This window comes from Silurus aristotelis, assembly GCF_946808225.1.
Source record: "Silurus aristotelis genome assembly, chromosome: 19".
NCBI classification, from domain to species: Eukaryota; Metazoa; Chordata; class Actinopteri; order Siluriformes; family Siluridae; genus Silurus; species Silurus aristotelis.
Window position 1 is genome coordinate 14,112,428 of NC_139592.1, and position 22,021 is coordinate 14,134,448.

General features: G+C 41.2%; 2 protein-coding genes across 4 annotated transcripts; both read left to right on the forward strand.

The window, feature by feature from the left end:
• Nucleotides 1–1,096: 1,096 nt before the first annotated feature.
• Nucleotides 1,097–4,459, forward strand: gid8b (GID complex subunit 8 homolog b). 2 transcript variants are annotated; one of them, XM_083570244.1, is made up of 5 exons: nucleotides 1,097–1,229; nucleotides 1,749–1,876; nucleotides 1,974–2,170; nucleotides 2,660–2,857; nucleotides 3,626–4,459. In XM_083570244.1, exons 1-5 carry the CDS (start codon nucleotides 1,105–1,107, stop codon nucleotides 3,797–3,799), a joined length of 822 nt encoding a protein of 273 aa, XP_083426370.1. In that variant the 5' UTR covers nucleotides 1,097–1,104; the 3' UTR covers nucleotides 3,800–4,459. The 2 variants fall into 2 exon arrangements, with proteins under 2 accessions (XP_083426370.1, XP_083426371.1); XM_083570245.1 differs by lacking the exon at nucleotides 1,097–1,229 and adding an exon at nucleotides 1,281–1,451.
• A 135-nt stretch (nucleotides 4,460–4,594) lies between these two features.
• On the forward strand, nucleotides 4,595–21,725 carry slc17a9b (solute carrier family 17 member 9b). 2 transcript variants are annotated; one of them, XM_083570209.1, is made up of 14 exons: nucleotides 4,595–5,492; nucleotides 6,429–6,626; nucleotides 7,149–7,288; nucleotides 7,865–7,964; nucleotides 10,467–10,597; nucleotides 12,042–12,138; nucleotides 18,002–18,098; nucleotides 18,770–18,857; nucleotides 19,374–19,408; nucleotides 19,504–19,619; nucleotides 20,476–20,531; nucleotides 20,633–20,662; nucleotides 20,731–20,783; nucleotides 20,993–21,136. In XM_083570209.1, exons 1-14 carry the CDS (start codon nucleotides 5,362–5,364, stop codon nucleotides 20,996–20,998), a joined length of 1,278 nt encoding a protein of 425 aa, XP_083426335.1. In that variant the 5' UTR covers nucleotides 4,595–5,361; the 3' UTR covers nucleotides 20,999–21,136. The 2 variants fall into 2 exon arrangements, with proteins under 2 accessions (XP_083426335.1, XP_083426334.1); XM_083570208.1 differs by lacking the exon at nucleotides 20,731–20,783 and having other exon boundaries at nucleotides 20,993–21,725.
• Nucleotides 21,726–22,021: the final 296 nt, after the last annotated feature.

The window sequence follows — 22,021 nt, forward strand, 5'->3', positions numbered from 1 at the left end:
AGCCTCAGAGACCTCATCACTCCTCGCACTGCACCTCGCTGCCTGAGATCATCTATCACTGCTCGACTGGGCCCACCTTCTCTCAGGGTAAGAGTTAAGTATACTTCAAGGCTCTTCTCTGTTCTGGCACAGAGGTGATGAAATGAACTCCTACATATCCGATCAGGGGAGTCACCGGCTATCTTCAAGCGACGGGGTGAAGACCTACCTTCCTGAAACACTTAAACTGTTTTGCTTAACTTTGTTTTTAACCTGACTCATAAATCAGCTGCTCATGAGATACAGGCCATTTTGAAGAAGTTACTTAAACTACTAAGGACCCATATCCCACTATGGGCCCTTGAGCAAGACCCTTAACCCCCTTTGCTCTGTATCATGGCTGATTCTGCACTGAGCTTCCTAGCAATCTGGGATATGCAATGAAAGAATTTAATTGTGCTTCTTTTTCTTTCTTTCTTTCTTTCTTTCTTTCTTTCTTTCTTTCTTTCTTTCTTTCTTTCTTTCTTTCTTTCTTATAAAAATATCCATAACATTGCAGTGATATGACAGCTTAAAGCTGTAAAAACATTGTCCTTTTTTTCCCCAGTTTCAGTGACCAGTGTAGCCTTAGATTCCTGTTCCTGACTGATAAAAGTGGACCCTGATGTGCTATTGTGAGCCATCCACATCAAGGTTCGGTGTGTTGTGTGTTCTTTTCTTTTCAATTAATTTGCTTTTCTATAGCATTCATGTCAGTTCAAACCATCCTGGCCCTATTCCTCTTCCTATTCCATCTACAAGGTGTTCCTGGCTGATGCTTACTTTATTTTTAGTTTTTTGTGTGTGTGTGTGTGTGTGTGTGAGAGAGAGTGTGTGTACACTAGAGACTCTCAAATTCTCAGATCAGGAGTTTCTGAAATATTCAAACCAGCTCATCTGCCACTAACAGCCATACCACAGTCAATACCACACTGCGTTCCTAATAAAATATTGTCTTATATAGACAATATATACAACTTGTTTCAGACTCTCAGCATCATACACTCAGAACACACACCCAACATTATAGCGTCGCAAAAGTATAACATTTCAGTAGGAGCACGTACTACTTTGAAAGAAAACTTTATGCGCGATTTTGAAGAATCTGGCAACACGCGGGATCTCGTGTGTCACAAAATCACGCGAGATCAAACGCTCCGCGGCCCTGCTCGCCTGCACTACCAGCTGCAGATCAGCAGTCACAGGATCAGGTATATTAAAGTGACATTCCCTACTGTAACACACGATTTATGCGAGATCGTATTAATAGCATGAGAAATGTTCGGGGTTTCTGTGGATTAGAAGTGTACAGTTAGTGATAATCGGATCAGGCGAGAGAAGACGCTTGCGTTTGCTTGTGGAGGCTCCAGTGTTGTGGTCTGGGCCTCAATTCTTAATTGTGTCTTCTCATTGGATTACTAAATTCAACCACAGTACTTCCTTCCTCCTTCTTTTAGAACGATCTGTTTCTTTTTAATTTTGTGTGTTTTATTGTTTCCAGTATTGTGATTGTTATATTATTAGGATGGTACTTATAATCAGGTATAATGTAATGTAATATAATATAATAAGGTATATCTATTACTTCTAGGAAATCTTACAGCCTTGTCTGTTGTGGAAAAAAAAATTAAATATCTCTGTTCTAACTAAATGTCTCTCTAGATCTTGAGCAGAAGGCAGTGAGTAATTTTATGAACCAGATCCCCTGTTGTATTTATTTATTTTTCAAGACCCCCAATGATGAGTTATGCTGAAAAGCCTGAGGACATAACTCGAGAGGAATGGATGGAAAAGCTCAACAACGTCCACGTTCAGCGGGCAGACATGAATCGACTTATTATGAATTATCTGGTGACAGGTACTTGGTTATTTATTTGTATTCATTTGCTGTTGGTTGATTCTGAATAGCTCGGCCCCTGTACATTTTAACTTGTGTGTGTTCTTTTCCACTCTAGAGGGTTTTAAGGAGGCAGCAGAGAAGTTCAGACTGGAATCAGGAATCGAGCCAAGTGTTGACCTGGACTCACTAGATGAGAGGATAAAGATCAGGGAGATGATTCTGAAGGGCCAGATTCAGGAGGCCATCGCACTGATTAACAATCTGCATCCTGAGCTTCTCGATACTAATCGCTACCTGTACTTCCATCTCCAGGTTAAAAAATAAATAAATGGGAGGGCTAATCTTATGTCCATGCTTCAGACTTTCACTAATGACACTGCTTTTACAATGAAATCACTATAGATTTGCATCCAAAATGCCAATAACAGTAAATCTAATACACATGAATAAGCCATAACATTAAAACCCCTCACCCTGATAATGTGTTGGTCCCTCTGGTTTTGGCAAAACATCTCTGGCTTCCACGTCAACGTTACTCGGATCCTTGCTGCTTTTTCCTGCTTCCAGCACGTCAACTTCAAGAACTGACCGTTCATATGCTAGCTTTTGTATCCCACCCCTTGACAGGTGCTGCTGTTTTGCGATCATCAAATGTTACATCACCTCTCGGTGGTTTTGATGTTATGGCTGATTGGGTTTTAGTAATCTTTTCGTTTACACATTGTAAGACGTGGACTGTGCGTGTGTATGCGTAAAAATTAAAACGCCACCTTCTGTTCTGTTGTCTGTTCCCGTGTGCAGCAGCAGCACCTGATCGAGTTAATTCGGCTGCGGGAAACCGAGGCGGCACTGGAGTTTGCGCAGACACAGCTGGCCGAGCAGGGCGAGGAGAGCAGAGAGTGTCTGTCTGAGATGGAGCGTACGCTGGCACTGTTGGCCTTCGATAACCCCGAGGAGTCACCGTTTGGAGATCTCCTCAACATGATGCAGAGACAGAAGGTGACGCTTTAAAAATGTACTTAAAATCTTTGTTTTAATCTTTGCCATGATTATAAATAAGCGCAGATTCTATGCAACGTTCAGAAAAGCAACGAATCTCTCCAATAAATACTTCTATAAATAGCCAAAACAATTCTGTACACATGATGTCCATTAGCATTTCATTTTAATTTTCTTGCTAAATAAATGTATTTCTCTCCGGCCTGTTGAATTTATTCTGCAGTTAAAGTCGTCCCTGGTTTGAGACCTCCTGGCAAGGCTGTGTTTAAATATAATTTTTTTAATAAAAAAAAAAAAAAATTATTTAAGCGCACACACATTGGTCTAGTGGTTAGGATGCGGCGCTCTCACTGCTGCGGCCCGGGTTTGATTCCCGGTCAGGGAACCAACCCCAGCCATTAGGGTTGCACAAGCCAGTGCAAGGTCCCAAGCCCGGATAAATTGGGGAGGGTTGCGTTAGGAAGGGCATCCAGCGTAAAAAAACGTGCCAAATCGAACATGCAGATCATGAATACGGATGATCCGCTGTGGCGACCCCTAATGGGAGAAGCCGAAAGAATTTAAGCGCACACACACCCTTAAATATATGGCAATACAATTAAAACAAACAAACAAAACAACAATCGATTAATGCTGTTTTCTTAGTTCTTTTAGTCTTCTGCTTGATTAAATTTTAAGTGAGCACATACTCTTATGTGTTTCTGCTGGGATTTGAAATCTTTTTCTTTGAAAGGAATCACTGATTTCTCTACTTGTGTGTATTAACAGGTATGGAGTGAAGTAAACCAAGCAGTCCTAGATTACGAGAACCGAGAGTCGACGCCCAAACTGGCAAAACTCCTAAAACTTCTGTTGTGGGCTCAGAATGAACTGGACCAGAAGAAGGTCAAGTACCCTAAAATGACTGATCTGAGCAAGGGCACAATCGAGGACCCCAAATAGAGAGGAAAACAAGAGCTGCTCAGTGTTACCGGTGTGGGAAATAAAATTGACTTTTTTTTTTTTGCCTCCACTTTCACTATTTATATTCAGTCAGTGACTGATTGTTTTGTTTTTGTTTAACATACTTAAAATTGATATTGCTTATCAGAGACTTTTTTGCATTAAATGGGTTGTGCAAATGGGAATGTTTGTATTTTAAATCTATGGCCAAAACGGGAACGTTTTTAAATACGGAGGACAATGCTATTTGTTTTGAATTGAATTGACTTTAAGCCATTGTGTTTTGAACAAGAACCTCTGTTCTGTCTGCTTTGTCAACAAACATTCAGAAATGTAGATTGTTGTCTGGATCTAATGCCAGATCATTGTGCTCGGTTATGTGTAACATACAGGTTTTCCTACCTCATCTGTGGATGTGTCCACTCTCGTGTGAATCATTTCAACAGGACAGATGAAACAGGACTGTAAAGGACTGAAATTATCGCGAACGATTTTGTAAAATGTATTAGTATTATAGAGGACCATTTGCTTTGTGAAGATTCCCATGTTCATTATGATGTCTTCTGCTTACCCTGTTCACATGGTATGATTATTATTATAATTTTTTTGTTCACCAAGATCTCCGATGCTTTACATAGATATTAAATACTTTTTTAAGTTCTTGTGTGTCTCTAAAGATTCTCAGTCATCCAGGTGTGGTTATCTTGAAGTAATGTTAACTGGACTTTAATTTGGTTAGGTTTAGTCTGTGGAAGCTTCTCAGATGGGTAGTGAAACATTTCGACCTAACCATATAGAAGTCAGCTGACAAGTTCCTCTATATTTCTGGTTATTGTTAGTATTATACTTATTGAGCCCTAGATCATACAGGGCAAGGCACTGCAGATGAGCTAATCACGTTAGGACGATAAGGAAAGAACCACAGATGGCTTGTATGATGCTGATCAGCAGCAGCACATAACCTCCAGGACATGGACACCGCCAATGCAGCACATCCGGCAGCGACCTGCTGTTATTTAGCTTTAAAACACATGGGTCTGTTCTCTGCGCTGTCGTGAAGTGGAAAGTGATCTTGTCAATCGAGATGATTTTTTGACATCCTCAAGTCATTCGAGAAAGGAACAAAGTCGGAGTGTTGCAATGAAACAGAGTAAAACACACGGCTATTGGTTTCTCGGAGATTTTGAACGGTTTGGTTGTTTTGGTCAAAAGGGGCTGAGTCACGTTACTTCCTGGTTTAGGGGCTGGAGTGACTGCGTGGCTGAAAGAGAGCGAGAAAAAAACCCCGCTGACACGTGGATTATCAGTAACCAGGAAAAGCGAGAGTAAAGCTTTGGACATCTCAGGGGGCAAAACGAAATTAGCCCAAGTGTGTGTTTCTATTTTTTTTTGCGGTTCACGACTCAAGAGGCTGATCAACCCTTTAGAGATGATGTTCCTGCGATCTAAAAGGGATACTACTTTAACGCCTTTTTGTCTTGTCGCACCAACCAACTAAATTTGGTAAGACCTCAAGGAGGAAAAGGGACGTCCAGAAGAAAGCGAAGCGAACTTCTTGTTGAATGGCAATTCTACAAAAACATGGCAAGAACTCCAGTCCAGACCTGGCCGGTGATAAAGACAGTGCAGTTGACAATTTCGAAGGAGTTGGACATCAGAAAAAGTGGACCGAGTCAAGTCAGAACTGGTCCAGGTGAGTGAGACATTGAATGAGTGCGCTCGCTGATTTGGTGCTTCAGTCCCAATTTGATCCATTTCTCCCTATTTAGGTTCCCTGGATAGGGTTTGATATGATTAATGTTAATGGGACGCTTTTTGTATACTTTGTGTCAAATGTGCCGGTTTGGGATTGTAACCGTTTCTGCTCTGAAGGAGACAAAGTGTTGAGAAGAACTCCATTACAAACACCTCAATTTAGTACTTTATTACAACGAAAATTAGTTGTTTTACGCAAAGCATATCGAATAAAATAATATAGTGTTATTACTCATCTTGACTAAAGTTTCTGTCGATATACTACAACTCACACAACTTGCACACTTGTGTGGCATCATGGCAGGTCTGTGAGGTGGGGAGAAGTAGATTCCCACAGAATAAAACACAAAAAACACAAACACAAATACCATTTATTGATATATAATAGTGCATGTATGTTAGAGTTTGAATATATAAAATTGTTTTCCTGAGGCCAGGTGGCTCAGTTTTTGTGAAACTGTATCCTGCCTGAAAATAAAATGCAGTTTGGAGCAAAGCCTTTTGGGCAGGTGTGTAAATCTAAAAGTGCAATATCATAATCATTCTTGAGCCTGTAAAGAAATAAAGGCATATCTTATAGTATATTTAAAGTGACTACTGGTAACTGCATTGAATAAAAAATAAAATAAAATAAAAAAGACACGTTAGAAGGCATGGCTTTTAAAACTTATATTTATCTCTCTCTAGTGTTCAGCAGTGTCTCAGTCCAGTACACAAACATGTACAAACCTAAGGTGTAGTTTAAAATGACAAACAGTCAGTGACAATATTTTTGAAATATGTGCCACAGGAAATATCAGATTCCTTAGATACCACAGATTGACAGAGCTGATCCTGCCACAGTACCAATCCTCATCCTGTTCTCTCTGTACAGGCCGGTAGCGCGGATATGGACGGCGGTGCTGCTGTTGGGGACGTGTCTGCTGTACTGTGCTCGTGTAGCCATGCCTATCTGCTCTGTGAGCATGGCAGAGCGCTTTGGCTGGTCCAAGAGGGAGTCAGGCATGGTGCTTGGCAGCTTCTTCTGGGGCTACTGCTTCACTCAGGTCCTCGGAGGCTACATCAGTGACAGGTCAGCATAGTGGGTGGTCATCGAACCGCTTTTTTTCCCCATGTAAGTCCAAAGTCTGAATGAGAACTATTTAAACTTTGAGGTTACCATGAGGAAAGTGTGACATTATGTAACACAGAAACTGATCTGGCTCATTGCTGGGTGACATGATGTCAGCCTGATTTACATGTTTATGCAAAATAGGGTTTGGAAAAAGCTACTCCAAGCTATGAAAAAATTTGCACAAAAAAATAAGTCTTGTATTCTTGCATACAGTCAGATTATTTTGAAGAATAAATGACAGATTTTATAGCTTTATAGATTTAAGCAGAATTTGACACGGCTCTCTAAATAGAAATGTATATCGGATGGCGTAAAGTTATTCTTCTTGTTTAATGTTGCATCAATCCTTGTAACAGTGCATGAGTCTTAAGTAGGATTTATTCCAATTTCAGTCATTTCCAGGACTGTGTGTAGATTTCCAACATCCAGTAACTCTTGCTGCTTAGATTTCATGGCTCTTGTTTGTGTTGTTTTAAATAGGGTGGGAGGAGAAAAAGTGATGTTGCTGTCTGCTACAGCATGGGGAGCCATGACAGCATTTACGCCTATCCTGGCCCACTTCTGCTCCCAGCCTATCGTCTCCATGACCGTGTCCCGCTTCCTCATGGGCCTCCTGCAGGGTGAGTGATTCCACCAAAGACACTTAAAAAATTTTTAAGAATCATTTTAATGTCTTCAGGGAAAGTTGGACATCTAATTTGACTCCTCAAAGTCACGGAGGTGCAGTGGCTTTAAATTTGCACTCAGCAGAGTGTAAGCTTTATTTGCGATCTCTGTTATCAAAAGCGTTAATTCTTCACAGCTTAGAAAAGTATAATAAAATCAAATGGCGTCTAATCAAAATGACCAGTTGTTAGTCAACAACAGAAGATTGCCCTGCAAATAATTTTTTCTGTAAAACAGGGTCGCTTTTGGGGCATTAAGGAGTAAGATTGCTTTATTTCCTTCGTTCCCTGAGAATGCGTCAGTGTTACCATTCTCTGAGGCAGGAAGAAGTAGGCATTAAATGCATTTTATAGACTGCATTTTATGTTTTGTGTCTTTGCTATGCAAGTATTGTGGCTCCAGTCGCTCGCTCGCATTTGATTGATTTTTGTTGTCAGTGAACACATTAAGCATCTGGACTAGCACTTTGGACTCAGAAGTTAATGCAGACTCCTAAATCTCTGTTCTTGTTATTCCTGTCTCTTCTCCAGGTGTTCACTACCCGTCTTTGGCTAGTCTGTGCTCCCAGAAAGTGGTGGAAAGCGAGCGTGGTTTCCTCATGAGCACTGTAGGGAGTGGCTCGTATTTGGGGTAAGTCATATAGGATGCCATTTACACTACAATTAGCAATACATGCTAGTTTTTTTTGGTGTAGTAACTAACCCATCTAAAACAATTATATATACAGTGAGGAAAATAAGTATTTGAACACCCTGCTATTTTGCAAGTTCTCCCACTTAGGTATCATGGAGGGGTCTGAAATTGTCATCGTAGGTGCATGTCCACTGTGAGAGACATAATAAAATAAAAAAAAAATCCAGAAATCACAATATATGATTTTTTTAAACTATTTATTTGTATGATAAAGCTGCAAATAAGTATTTGAACACCTGAGAAAGTCAATGTTAATATTTGGTACAGTAGCCTTTGTTTGCAATTACAGAGGTCAAACGTTTCCTGTAGTTTTTCACCAGGTTTGCACACACTGCAGGAGGGATTTTGGCCCACTCCTCCACACAGATCTTCTCTAGATCAGTCAGGTTTCTGGCCTGTCTCTGAGAAACAAGGAGTTTGAGCTCCCTCCAAAGATTCTCTATTGGGTTTAGGTCTGGAGACTGGCTAGGCCACGTCAGAACCTTGATATGCTTCTTACAGAGCCACTCCTTGGTTATCCTGGCTGTGTGCTTCGGGTCATTGTCATGTTGGAAGACCCAGCCTCGACCCATCTTCAATGCTCTAACTGAGGGAAGGAGGTTGTTCCCCAAAATCTCGCAATACATGGCCCCGGTCATACCTTCTTAATACAGGGCAGTCGCCCTGTCCCATGTGCAGAAAAACACCCCCAAAGCATGATGCTACCACCCCCATGCTTCACAGTAGGGATGGTGTTCTTGGGATGGTACTCATCATTCTTCTTCCTCCAAACATGTTTAGTGAAATTATGACCCAAAAGTTCTATTTTGGTCTCATCTGACCACATGACTTTCTCCCATGACTCCTCTGGATCATCCAAATGGTCATTGGAAAACTTAAGACGTGCCTGGACATGTGCTGCTTTAAGCAGGGGAACCTTCCGTGCCATGCATGATTTTAAACCATGACGTCTTAGTGTATTACCAACAGTAACCTTGGAAACGGTGGTCCCAGCTCTTTTCAGGTCATTGACCAGCTCCTCCCGTGTAGTTCTGGGCTGATTTCTCACCTTCCTTAGGATCATTGAGACCACACGAGGTGAGATTTTGCATGGAGCCCCAGTCCGAGGGAGATTGACAGTCATGTTTAGCTTCTTCCATTTTCTAATGATTGCTCCAGCAGTGGACCTTTTTTCACCAAGCTGCTTGGCAATTTCCCTGTAGCCCTTTCCAGCCTTGTGGGGGTGTACAATTTTGTCTCTAGTGTCTTTGGACAGGTCTTTGGTCTTGGCCATGTTAGTAGTTGGATTCTTACTGATTGTATGGGGTGGACAGGTGTCTTTATGCAGCTAACGACCTCAAACAGGTGCATCTAATTTAGGATAGTAAATGTAGTGGAGGTGGACATTTTAAAGGCAGACTAACAGGTCTTTGAGGGTCAGAATTCTAGCTGATAGACAGGTGTTCAAATACTTATTTGCAGCTGTATCATACAAATAAATAGTTTAAAAATCATATATCATGATTTCTGGATTTTTTTTTTAGATTATGTCTCCCATAGTGGACATGCACCTACGATGACAATTTCAGACACCTTCATGATTTCTAAGTGGGAGAACTTGCAAAATAGCAGGGTGTTCAAATACTTATTTTCCTCACTGTATATATAGCTGACACTGACTTAAATTTGCTTTTAAGATAAGGGGTGGAGTATGTTTATCTTTGAATTAGCCAATAAGCAAATAAACACATGGCATAACACGATTCGAGACATTCGAATCATTTAATTAAAGCAAACTTTTTACCTTCCGTGTTCCGGGTTATACAATGAAAGGATCACTCTATCTAGCTGATGCAACTTCTTGTGAAGAAATCAAATGTGTGTTGTTTAGGAAAGGTCGTTTATACATTAAATGCATACATAGATGAATCCATCATAGTAATTTTGCTACGTTTTCTAGATTACTTATAATGTTTTAAGCAATTTGTATAAATAGTTGAAACACGATATCGGCAAAAGTTTCAAAAGTCGGGTGCAGTCAGTGTTCACTCTGTTCTTCCCAGAGATGTTTATTACAATACAACACTCAAGATCTTCCAGTGCAACCCATGTAAAACATATCTTCATGGAGCTGGCTTTTAGCACAGCTGCATTGATGGAACCTGTTTGGGTCTCCTAGTTTAAGTGAAATGAGAATTAAATGATACTGCACCCAAAGTACAACTCAATGCTTCTAAATTTGTTGTAACAGTTTAGGGAAGAAGCAGATATGACTGGATTGATATGACTTCATATAGTGTATAATGTAAAATGCTGTGTCTAGTGGAAGTGTACATTATTTTTTTGTTCCTTTATAATTGTTTAAAATGATGCAAACTTGATTTAAAACTATGCACAAGTTGATTAATAAATTTGGTTATTAAAGCGAAACTGTTGTATTAAACCAAATCTGTTTTGCAGGACGTTGGTGATTGGAGGAGTAGGCTCGCTCACGCTGGACCTGTATGGCTGGGAGAGTGTGTTCTACATCTCAGGCCTTCTGTCATTGCTTTGGGCTTACTGTATGTGGAAATACCTGCTCAAAGGAGAAGGTAAGGTTTGATTACACTAGAATAAATGATGAATTACAAGACTTTAACAAATCAGGTCATGGTAGCTAAACAGGGTAAATATAAAAATTTAAAGATTAAATTACAAGTTGTTCTTTAACAACATTTTATGAAACAGTTCCTTATATTTGACATGATGGAAGCATGATGTCTGAAATTGCAAAAAGTTAACAAGAATGTAAAGTACATTAAAACCTGCGTTGTGAGCTATTACCAACATTCAGATTTATTCCAATGTATTTTTTATATATTTGTCTTTTTTTTAATAAACAAAATTATTAGCATTTTTATTTAAAGGAATTTTCTTTCAGACACATTTGAATGCTAATGCGTCTATAATTTTCTGCTTCTATAAGCAAAAAAACCCCCCAAAAATTAAATATTTGCCTCAGAGCTACAATGATTTTGTAGAATATGAACCTTGTGGTTTCTTAACCAATAAAAAGGAGCTTGTCTTTACGCAAGCTTTAATAGAATGTTGTAAAGGCTGTGCAATGCACTAGAAGAGTCGGAATCCAAATTCTCTTTATTTAAGTAAGTTTTTTTACATTGCAATGCTTGAAATGATATTGGAAAACATTAGTAAATGAATTGTGCAGGGGTGTAGTGCAGTCAGAACCGGATCTTTTATCACCACAATGCATCTGCACACATTAACCGAAGAGTTTTTACTCAGAAACGCAGACATGTGGCGTGGTTATTACATTGAATTTCACAGATCTCACTGCACGGAACTTCACAGGAGGCTCTAGACATGATGCCAGATGATGAAACATTTCCAAGAATGGCAGAAATGCTAGGACAGGTGTATCACATCACAATTAGAATATTTGATAGGGTATTAAAAAAGAAATGCTGTTCGTTTTTATAACATTTCCCCTGATATTTTCTGGACCCCTTCGCTTGTAATGTATTTTGTAAAAATCTGCCATAAAACCCTTTTTATTGTATTAGAAGTTTGAAAAGTTATTTCTTTAAGTAAAATAGGAAATCAATGAACAACCTAAAAGTAATTTAGTTAATAAAAAGGAAAAAAAAAACCTTATTCATGAAGTGTTTTTGAAAATGTGGTGTTGACCTCCCTTACACTTTACTTTAAATATTGGTGTGATCCACGTTACTTTGCTTCAATGTCACTCTGCTGCTTTTTGTTTTATGTAAAAACATAAGGGTCAGACAAATATAGACTACGCCATGGATGAAGGAAACAGCCTTTTTTGAAATGTAGCTATCAAACTAGAACAAATAGTCAATAAAGACGTTACCCGAGTAAATGAAATGCATGCAGGTGGGTACTGAGATGAGATCCTGGATTAAGCCTTTTATTGGTGAGACAGTTTATTAAAATTGTATTGTTTTTGAGCTGAATCAAATCTTTTTCAGTTGTCAGGTTACGGTGATGATTGATACTGTTGTATGTGTTCAGGCCCCATCATTACACTGGAATCACTGGGCAGCGCTGGAACTCAGTCCAAACTGTCCAGACGGAACTGGCTGCGTCTCTTCAGGCAACCAGCTGTGTGGTGAGATAAGAACCTGCACAATGACTGAGAAATGAAGCGTGTGTGTGTGAGAGTGAGAGAGGGAGGGAAGAGAGTGAAGTTCAGTCATTTGAAAGCCAAACATAAGCGTCTGTAATGACATAAATGCCTGCTTGTTTTCCACCTTGTGTCTATTTACTTATGACCCTGAGCAATAAAAATCCGTTCTGCAAAATTTACATTAGCTATGCTAACACGCTGCTCCATTAGATACAGATGGTATTTATCCATTTGTCTTGAAGGCTTGAGCTGGGCAAGAGATCACGGAATGGTTGTTCTTAAAATATGCAGAATTACCATTATATGGGTATTGCAACTTTATTAACGATCCTTGATTATGATTTTGAAAATAAGACAGTTGAAGAATGATTCATTTTATTTTGTTTTCTATCTTTTTATGAAGGAACTTGAAAGTCTATAGCCTTTAAATAGTAACAGCACCATCTATAAAGCAAATTGTGCTAACAAGCTTTTATTTTGAAGAATATTTTAGGAATAGGAAAAGATTGCAATTTTTTTTTTTGCACAACTTGGTGAGCCATTCTTAAAGGTGGTCTATATCTTACTGAACATGAAATCCGCTGCAACTGAAAATCAAATCTAAGTTTGGCGGAGTGAATGGGTTACTGCTGGGAAGGCTTTCACTATCTTCACTTAGTCTAGGTGTTTTTAACTACTTTCAGTTTTTGACCCACTTCTATTTAACTTTTACTAAAACCCAATCTAATGAAACTTCTTGGCTGTTGTTGCTGAGTTAGGAAGCGTGCGCAAAGAACCAACGCGTGATGTTCATATAACAAAGCTTTATACGTATAGCGATAAAATTTTATAATTATACTTGTTATAACAAAACGTACTTACAGCAGGGCGTTCGTAAACCGAGATTCCACTGTGTGTGTGTGTTTGTCTATCTATCTATCTATCTATCTATCTATCTATCTATCTATCTATCTATCTATCTATCTATCTATCTATCTATCTATCTATCTATCTATCTATATATATATATATATATATATATATATATATATATATATATATATATAATATATTACACACACACAAACCCGAATATTCCGGAAATATTCTGACGTTTTTTTAAATTTGAATAAAAATCAAAACCAAATCACATGAGCCAATATTTTGTTTACAATAGACTATAGAGAACATATATGTTTAAACTTCCTGAAACAATTACATTAGCACTTCCAAGCTTGTAGAATTCAAGAGTTATATTTATATGAAGTTTATAATCTTGTGTACCAGTGTAGATTTATTTATTGCTAGAGACTCACAGCACTTTTGTACGTCGCTCTGGATAAGGGCGTCTGCTAAATGCTGTAAATGTAAACTGAGAAATTTTACACTTTTATGCACAAAATGAGCTCATTTCGATTTTGATGCCTGCTAAAGGTCTCAAAAAGGTTGTCACAGGGGCATTTTTACTATGGTGTAGCATCTACTCTTCTTTTCAAAACAGTTTAAAGACATCTGGGCATTGAGTTTGAGTTTCTGGAGTTTTTTCTTTTGGAATTTGGTCCCTTTCTTGCCTGATATCGGTTTCCAGCTGCTGAAGAGTTCTTGGTTGTCTTTGGCATCTTTTAATGATGCGCCGAACGTTCTAAGCATAAAAATATAATTTTTCAGTTTAAATATTTATGTTTTCTATGTTTTACTGTGAGTAAAATATCGGCTCATATAATTTGAAAGTTTTTTTGTATTTTTTATTAAAATTTAAAACAACGACCCAACATTTCTGGAATTTGGGTTGTGTGTGTGTGTGTGTGTGTGTGTGTGTAGAATATATTAAATATAACATATATTAGTATTAACTATAACATATAAAGTATTTTTGAGTGTTTTGTGGTTGAATTTTGAAATGCCGAGAAATATTGGGTTACCAGGTGAAAAAAATAGAAACTCTATAGCATATAGTGCAAACAGCAAACAGTGTTATATACTGCACAGTTATTTTATTTAAAACAATACTCTGTCTTCAAATATAAACTGCTATAGATGGTGCTGTTACTGTGTTTTATGTCTGTAGACTTTAAAATAAAAAAAAAAACCTTCAACAAAGTTCAAATGTTTAAAAAATAAGGACACATTTTTACTGCCTTCTTTGCTCATATTTCTCAAAAGTGCCACACACACATCTTCTCCCGCTTATCCGAGGCCGGGTCGCGGGGGCAGCAGTCTAAGCAGAGATGCCCAGACTTCCCTCTCCCTAGACACTTCTTCCAACTCTTCCGGGGGGACACCGAGGCGTTCCCAGGCCAGCCGGGAGACATAGTCTCTCCAGCGTGTCCTAGGTCTTCCCCAGGGTCTTCTCCCAGTGGGACGCGCCCGGAACACCTTCCCGGAAAGGCGTCCAGGAGGCATCCGGTACAGATGCCCGAGCCACCTCAGCTGACCCCTCTCGATGTGGAGGAGCAGCGGCTCTACCCTGAGCTCCTCCCGAGTGACCGAGCTTCTCACCCTATCTCTAAGGGATCGCCTAGCCACCCTGCGAAGAAAGCTCATTTCGGCCGCCTGTATCCGGGATCTTGTCCTTTCGGTCATGACCCAGAGCTCATGACCATAGGTGAGAGTAGGAACGTAGATTGACCGGTAAATCGAGAGTTTCGCCTTGCGGCTCAGCTCTTTCTTCACCACGACAGACCGGTACATCGACCGCATTACTGCAGAAGCTGCACCGATCCGTCTGTCAATCTCCCGTTCCACCCTTCCCTAACTCGTAAACAAAACCCCAAGATACTTAAAATCCTCCACTTGCGGCAGGAACTCTCCTCCAACCTGAAGTGGGCAAGCCACCCTTTTCCTACTGAGGACCATGGCCTCGGATTTGGAGGTGCTGATTCTCATCCCAGCCGCTTCACACTCGGCTGCAAACCGTCCCAGTGCATGCTGAAGGTCCTGGTCTGATGAAGCCAACACGACAACATCATCTGCAAAGAGCAGAGACGAAATCGTGTTGTCACCAAACCGGACACCCTCCGGCCCCTGGCTGCGCCTAGAAATTCTGTCCATAAAAATTATAAACAGAACCGGTGACAAAGGGCAGCCCTGCCGGAGTCCAACATGCACCGGGAACAAGTCTGACTTACTGCCGGCAATGCGAACCAAGCTCCTGCTTCGGTCGTACAGGGACTGGACAGCCCTTAGTAAAGGGCCCCGGACCCCATACTCCCGGAGCACCCTCCACAGGCCGCCGCGAGAGACACAGTCGAATGCATTTTCCAAATCCACAAAACACATGTGGACTGGTTGGGCAAACTCCCATGAACCCTCCAGCACCCTGTAGAGGGTATAGAGCTGGTCCAGTGTACCACGGCCTGGACGAAAACCACACTGTTCCTCCTGAATCCGAGGTTCTACTATCGGCCGTATTCTCCTCTCCAGTACCCTGGCATAGACTTTCCCAGGTAGGCTGAGAAGTGTGATACCCTATAGTTGGAACACACCCTCCGTTCCCCCTTCTTAAAAAGAGGGACCACCACCCCGGTCTGCCATTCCAGAGGCACTGTCCCCGACCGCCACGCGATGCTGCAGAGGCGTGTCAGCCAAGACAGCCCCACAACATCCAGAGACTTGAGGTACTCAGGGCGGATCTCATCCACCCCCGGTGCCTTGCCACCGAGGAGTTTCTTTACTACCTCGGTGACTTCAGCTTGGGCGATGGACGAGTCCACCTCTGAGCACTCAGCCTCTGCTTCCTCAATGGAAGACGTGACGGCGGGATTGAGGAGATCCTCGAAGTATTCCTTCCACTGTCTAACGACATCCCCAGTTGAGGTCAACAGCTCCCGACCTCCACTGTAAACTGCATTGGTAGGGCACTGCTTCCCTCTCCTGAGGCGCCGGACGGTTTGCCAGAATCTCTTCGAGGCCAGCCGATAGTCCTTCTCTATGGCCTCACCGAACCCGTCCCAGGCCCGAGTTTTTTCCTCCACAACCACCCGGGCTGCAGTTCGCTTGGCCTGCCGGTACCCATCAGCTGCCTCAGGAGTCCCACAAGCCAACCAGGCCTGATAGGACTCCTTCTTCAGCTTGACGGCATCCCTTACTTCCGGTTTCCACCCCTGGGTTCGGGGATTGCCGCCTCAACAGGCACCGGAGACCTTACGGCAACAGCTCCGAGCGGCCGCTTCGACAATGGAGGTGGTGAACATGGTCCACTCGGACTCAATATCTCCGGCCTCCCTCAGGATCCGGTCAAAGCTCTGCCAGAGGGAGAGTTGAAGATCTCTTTGACAGGAGACTCGGCCAAACGTTCCCAGCAGACCCTCACAGTACGCTTGGGTCTGCCGAGTCTGTCCAGCTTCCTCCCCCGCCATCGGATCCAACTCACCAGCAGGTGGTGATCAGTTGACAGCTCCACCCCTCTCTTTACCCGAGTGTCTAAGACATACGGCCGCAGGTCAGATGAAACGACCACAAAGTCGATCATCGACCTACGGCCTAGGGTGTCCTGGTGCCACGTGCACTGATGGACACCCTTATGCTTGAACATGGTGTTCGTTATGGACAAACTGTAACTAGCACAGAAGTCCAATAACTGAACACCACTCGGGTTCAGATCCGGGGGGCCGTTCCTCCCAATCACGCCCCTCCAGGTGTCACTGTCGCTGCCCACTTGGGCATTAAAGTCTCCCAGTAGAACGACGGAGTCCCCAGTCGGAGCACTGTCCAGCACCCCTCCCAGAGACCCCAAGAAGGCCGGGTACTCTACACTGCCGTTTGGCCCGTAGGCACAGACGACAGTGAGAGCCCTATCCTCGACCCGTAGGCGCAGGGAAACGACCCTCTCATTCACCGGGGTAAACTCCAACACATGGCGGCTGAGCTGGGGGGCTATAAGCAAACCCACACCAGCCCGCCGCCTTTCACCATGGGCAACTCCAGAGTGGTGAAGAGTCCATCCTCTCTCGAGGAGTGTGGTTCCAGAGCCCAAGCCGTGCGTAGAGGTGATCCCGACTATCTCTAGTCGGAACCTTTCAACCTCACGCACAATCTGAGGCTCCTTCCCCGCCAGCAAGGTGACATTCCACGTCCCTAGAGCTAGCTTCCGTGTCCAGGGATCGGGTTGTTGAGGGCCCCGCCTTCGACTGCTGCCCGATCCTCTCAGCGGCGGCCCCACGTCGCTCCTTCGGGCTGAGCCCGGCCGGACCCCGTGGGGGAAGGCCCGGCCACCAGGCGCTCGCATACGAGCCCCAACCCCGGGCCTGGCTCCAGGGTGGGGCCCCGGCTGCGCCATACCAGGCGACGTCACGGTCCTTAGTATGTTTTTTCTCATAAGGGTTTTTTGAACCGCTCTTAGTCTGACCCGTCGCCTAGGACCTGTTTGCCTTGGTAGACCCTACCAGGGGCATATAGCCCCGGACAACATAGCTCCTAGGGTCATTCGGGTACTCAAACCCCTCCACCACATTGAGGTGGCAGTTCAAGGAGGGGTTTAAAAGTGCCAGTTTTAGTGAAAGGCCTTTAGATTAATCAGCATACATACTTATTCATTTATTAAATTGAAACACTGACTGTGCAGGTTAATGCTTGTTACTATTAGTATTTTCTGAAAATCACAATAAAACATAAATTCTAATTAAACCAAATTATCAGTGAAAATCTCCCAGATGTGAAACATTTGGATATCACAATTTCAAGATCTGAACGAAAACATTAATGTTGATTCTCTTAATGGCTGTTTTTCTAGCGATTCACAGTGAATAAAAGTAAGCTTGACAATTTATTTGGTTTTGAATCAATTAAATATCTCTCTCTCTCTCTCTCTCTCTCTCTCTCTCTCTCTGCCTCCACAAAACCTCTGTATGTGTGGCTGTTCTCTTAGTGCGGTCATTATTACACACCTGTGCACTGCTAGCACCTTCTTCACCCTGTTGTCATGGCTGCCAACTTTTTTCAAGGACACCTTTCCAAATTCCAAGGTAAACCATGTTGCCCTGAGGGGAGTGTGTGTGTGTGTGTGTGTGTGTGTGTGTGGTAACAGTGCTTTTATACAATTCCAAATAATGGCCTGTATCTAACATTTAATGGGGAAATTGCACTAAAAATGGTTTGATGTACTGTGTCTATATATATATATATATGACAGAATGCGTTACTGCAAGCTTTTTTTGTGACAGAAAAAAAAGGCATTTTTAACAAAAGGAAAAAAGAAATTCACAGTAAATTCATGTTCTTTTACGTTTTTCTTGATTTGCTTAAGTCAGTACAATAGAAACCCACCTGCTCCTTTACCTGATGTAATTATATGAAAACATATGCTTGTGGAATTTATCGATCAGATTTTATCACAATCAGCTCCAGTAGTATATTTTGTTGGTGAGTTTCTATTTCGAAAAAAAAGATGATTTTTTTTTTCCGGTCCTATATTAAATGTGCGTTTTATATATCACATTCCAGCAGAGGGTGCTGTCATATCACTGCTTAAGATTTGAGTTCCTTAATGTTGCATGATGTAAGTTACATGGTTCTGTGAAGATTTGAGAATTAATGTTCTCAGATTTCAGGAGAAGCTTAGCTGTGAACTCTTGGACACATGGAGACTCTTTGTTTTAGCCCAAACTAAAACTTTTACAAATGTGTGTGTTTGCAGGGTTGGATATTTAATGTGATCCCGTGGCTTGTGGCTATTCCCTCCTCACTATTTAGTGGCTGCTTGTCTGATCACCTCATCAGTCAGGGTATGAAGTTGTATGCACACACACACACACACACACACACACACACACACACACACACACACACACACACACACACGCTCGCTCTTGCTTTGTGTCTCTCTCTCTCTCTCTCTCTCTCTCTCTCTCTCTCTCTCTCTCTCTCTCTTTCTCTTTCGCACTTGCATAGTTTTTCCTGGGATGAGTATAAATGATAACCATTATGTTTAATTCCATTAGAACTGTGCCTTGTAATTAGCTCTACATTTGCAAGTTGTCTGGCTGTGACTGTGAGACTTCAATAATGCTTGAATGCTGATTGACTTTTACTATGCTGTAAATGTTTCATTTAATGGCCTCAAAAACCTGTCTCAGCCTAAAAAAAAAAAACTCTCTCTGCACTTTTCTGTATGTTTTTGCTTCTCTAGTCCTGGAGAAACAACTTCCAATGTATAGAAGCTATGCTATGCTCAGCTTTGCTGAGAATGACAATTAAACCCCACTAGACAAGACTTGACTTTATGTCTGTGTTCCTTGTAGGGTTTGATATTGCTTCAGTGAGAAAGTTGATGCAGGTAGGGTTCACAATCTCTGGTATTTACATTTATGAATTAGTCCAGAGATGGTCTTTGTATAATATTTGTATATTTTGATTCTCTCTCCTTCTCAGTTCTTTTCCATGGGTGTATCCAGTGTGTTCACACTGTTTCTGTGTGGCACCACTACCTTCCCCATGGCTGTGGCCTTTGTGTCTGCTACTATGGGCCTGACCACCTTCAGTCACAGGTAACGCTAATAGTTCCACTATCAGTGTCTTATCCAAAGTCGAGTTGTATACCGTTGCAGTCAGTGTCACATTTCTACTTGCATTTTTGTTAAATGAAGCTGGAAAATGGGCATGTGTTAAATGCATAAATATTAATAGTATAAATAGTAGTGTCCATCTAGTATTTTTTTTGAGGACAACGGAGCCTGCATCTTAATCAGAGACATTTCAGAATACCTTTAACTGTAGCAGATGGGTGCTTTGTCTGCTCATCCTTCACAATTTCATAATTTTTAGTAATTTGACTATTGAAAATAGGGAATTTAATGCATTTTTAATGCAACAATTACCAAAAAAACATATTAAGGATGTGCTATACTAAGTAATACTGTATAATGTGCAATATAAGCAGGACGGGACGTGTATTATTGAATCCAAACAATAGTGTATCATAAAATTAGATACATATAATGGATTAGGTTCACACATTTTGTCTCGCTTTTATCGTTTTGTTTTCCGTTGATGATTTGATTGTTTTTTTCCCCATGCTTAAAGGTAAAAGTTTGAGTTTATAAAGATGCTGTTAGAAATAGTCTCAGATGACTTTCAAGAAAACTTTGGCAACCCTGGAGCCATGAACCACACGCAGTTGATTTGCATAAATTGGACGTTGCACCCAGATGATGAATTAAAGGAGTAGCATAACTAAAAAACAAATACATTTCCCCACATACCTATTGATGTAACCTTTTTTTTTCATTCAGTTGCCAACTCTTCTTATGAACCATAATGCCTGTAAGATGAGGGTTTTACTATTTAATGTTTGCATGACAGAGCGTCATGAAATTCTTTTATTTTATTTTTTTTTTATTTCAGCGGCGTATCCGTTAATGTTCAGGATCTTGCCCCATCATGTGCTGGTGCTCTTTTTGGTATGTGCCGTCTTCTTTCACACAGCTGTTAGAGCTTATAATAGTGTCCATAGAAACAAGCATGTGCTGTTGTAAGTAATATGCTTGTTTGTGTGTTGTAGGTGTGATGAACACTTGCGGTGCATTTTCAGGTAATTTTCAGCCATTCGAAAAATCTCTCACCCATCAGCTTGATTTTTATTTTATTATTTTTTTAAAGTTAAAAGACAGCAGCTGGAAAGAACTAGGGTTGCATTAAACCTGATAAGCAAGGTATAGATTTTGTATGTAATTTCAAATTATTAAATTAAATGATTAAAATCCTATGTAGCTTAGTGAACAGGATTAGCAGTCTATACTACATGTTATGAAATTGTGTATATGTGTGTAACTGTGTAATTTAGAAGTGTGTGTGTGTGTGTGTGTGTGTGTGTGTGTGTGTGTGTGTGTGTGTGTGTGTGTGTGTGTGTGTGTCTCAACAGGGGTGATCATGGTGTATCTCTCGGGCTATCTAATCGAGACCACAGGGTCATGGGCATCAGTTTTCGCCCTCATCACCGTAGTGAACCTTTTAGGTTTAGGAATGTTCCTGGCCTATGCCGAGGCACGCAGGGTCGACATCGAAGCCATGAAGGGGCGCTATCACAACATACACATCTGAGCAAGCAGAACCTGAACAATCCTGATTGTTTTGATGGATGGGTTCTGCAGACTGAGAAACTACATACTTTGCGGGGACAATCTGCACTATCATTTCCATTCCTCCCAGCAGGCCTTTGGTGAATTCCGGCAGCACTGGCCTTCTATGTTGAGAAGCCAGAAAACACCAGTATTTCAATATTAGCTTTTTTTTTCTCGAGTGTCTCACAGTTATGATAGGACAAGTTACTGAAACCATGAAGATTGTTGGCTAAACTGTAGTCTATTATAAAGTAAAATGCTATACAACGATCGAAAATCTAATATAACGAGTGCACATGATCAGTATAAAGTTGTGTAGTCACTGACTTCTGTTCCTTTCATCATTCGTTGTGTAATTGTTGTTGAGCAGGTTGGCTTGACAAATCTTAGGCCTTATCTCATTGTGATTATTATTGTGGTTTCCCCTTTTGTGTTTTCCATTGCTTTCCTTTCGCTTTCGATTCATTTAATTTTATAAAGAGGCCAAAGACAATCTTGAGAATTTGTAAAATGTATATTATGAATATTGGATGAAACCCTTAATCATTCCCATGTTTTAACATTCCATGATGTACATCTCCTGCTTTATTACGTTGTTTTTTTTCCCCCTTCAAGTACAAAGCTTTTACAAGCTGCTTCTGTGAGGTAGTTGATGTTTAAGTTGAGCACTTAATGATGAGGGTTGATGTTTCTAGGGGAGAAAATGGGGGCGGTTCTACTTAGTCTTACAGCACAGGGTGGATAGAGAGAGGGACAGGTTCTTCTATTAGGACAGAAAGCGAGGTTACAGTTTACAGGTTAATTTAAAAGAATGTTAAGATTTCCGTTTT

Coding starts and splice junctions, on each gene's coding strand:
- gid8b (XM_083570244.1), top strand. CDS start 1,105: ATGCGCGATTTTGAAGAATCTGGCAACACGCGGGATCTCGTGTGTCAC. Junction 2,171..2,659: donor ACCTGTACTTCCATCTCCAG/GTTAAAAAATAA, acceptor TCCCGTGTGCAG/CAGCAGCACCTGATCGAGTT. Junction 2,858..3,625: donor ACATGATGCAGAGACAGAAG/GTGACGCTTTAA, acceptor GTGTATTAACAG/GTATGGAGTGAAGTAAACCA.
- slc17a9b (XM_083570208.1), top strand. CDS start 5,362: ATGGCAATTCTACAAAAACATGGCAAGAACTCCAGTCCAGACCTGGCC. Junction 18,099..18,769: donor ACACCTTTCCAAATTCCAAG/GTAAACCATGTT, acceptor GTGTGTTTGCAG/GGTTGGATATTTAATGTGAT. Junction 20,663..20,992: donor CACTTGCGGTGCATTTTCAG/GTAATTTTCAGC, acceptor GTGTCTCAACAG/GGGTGATCATGGTGTATCTC.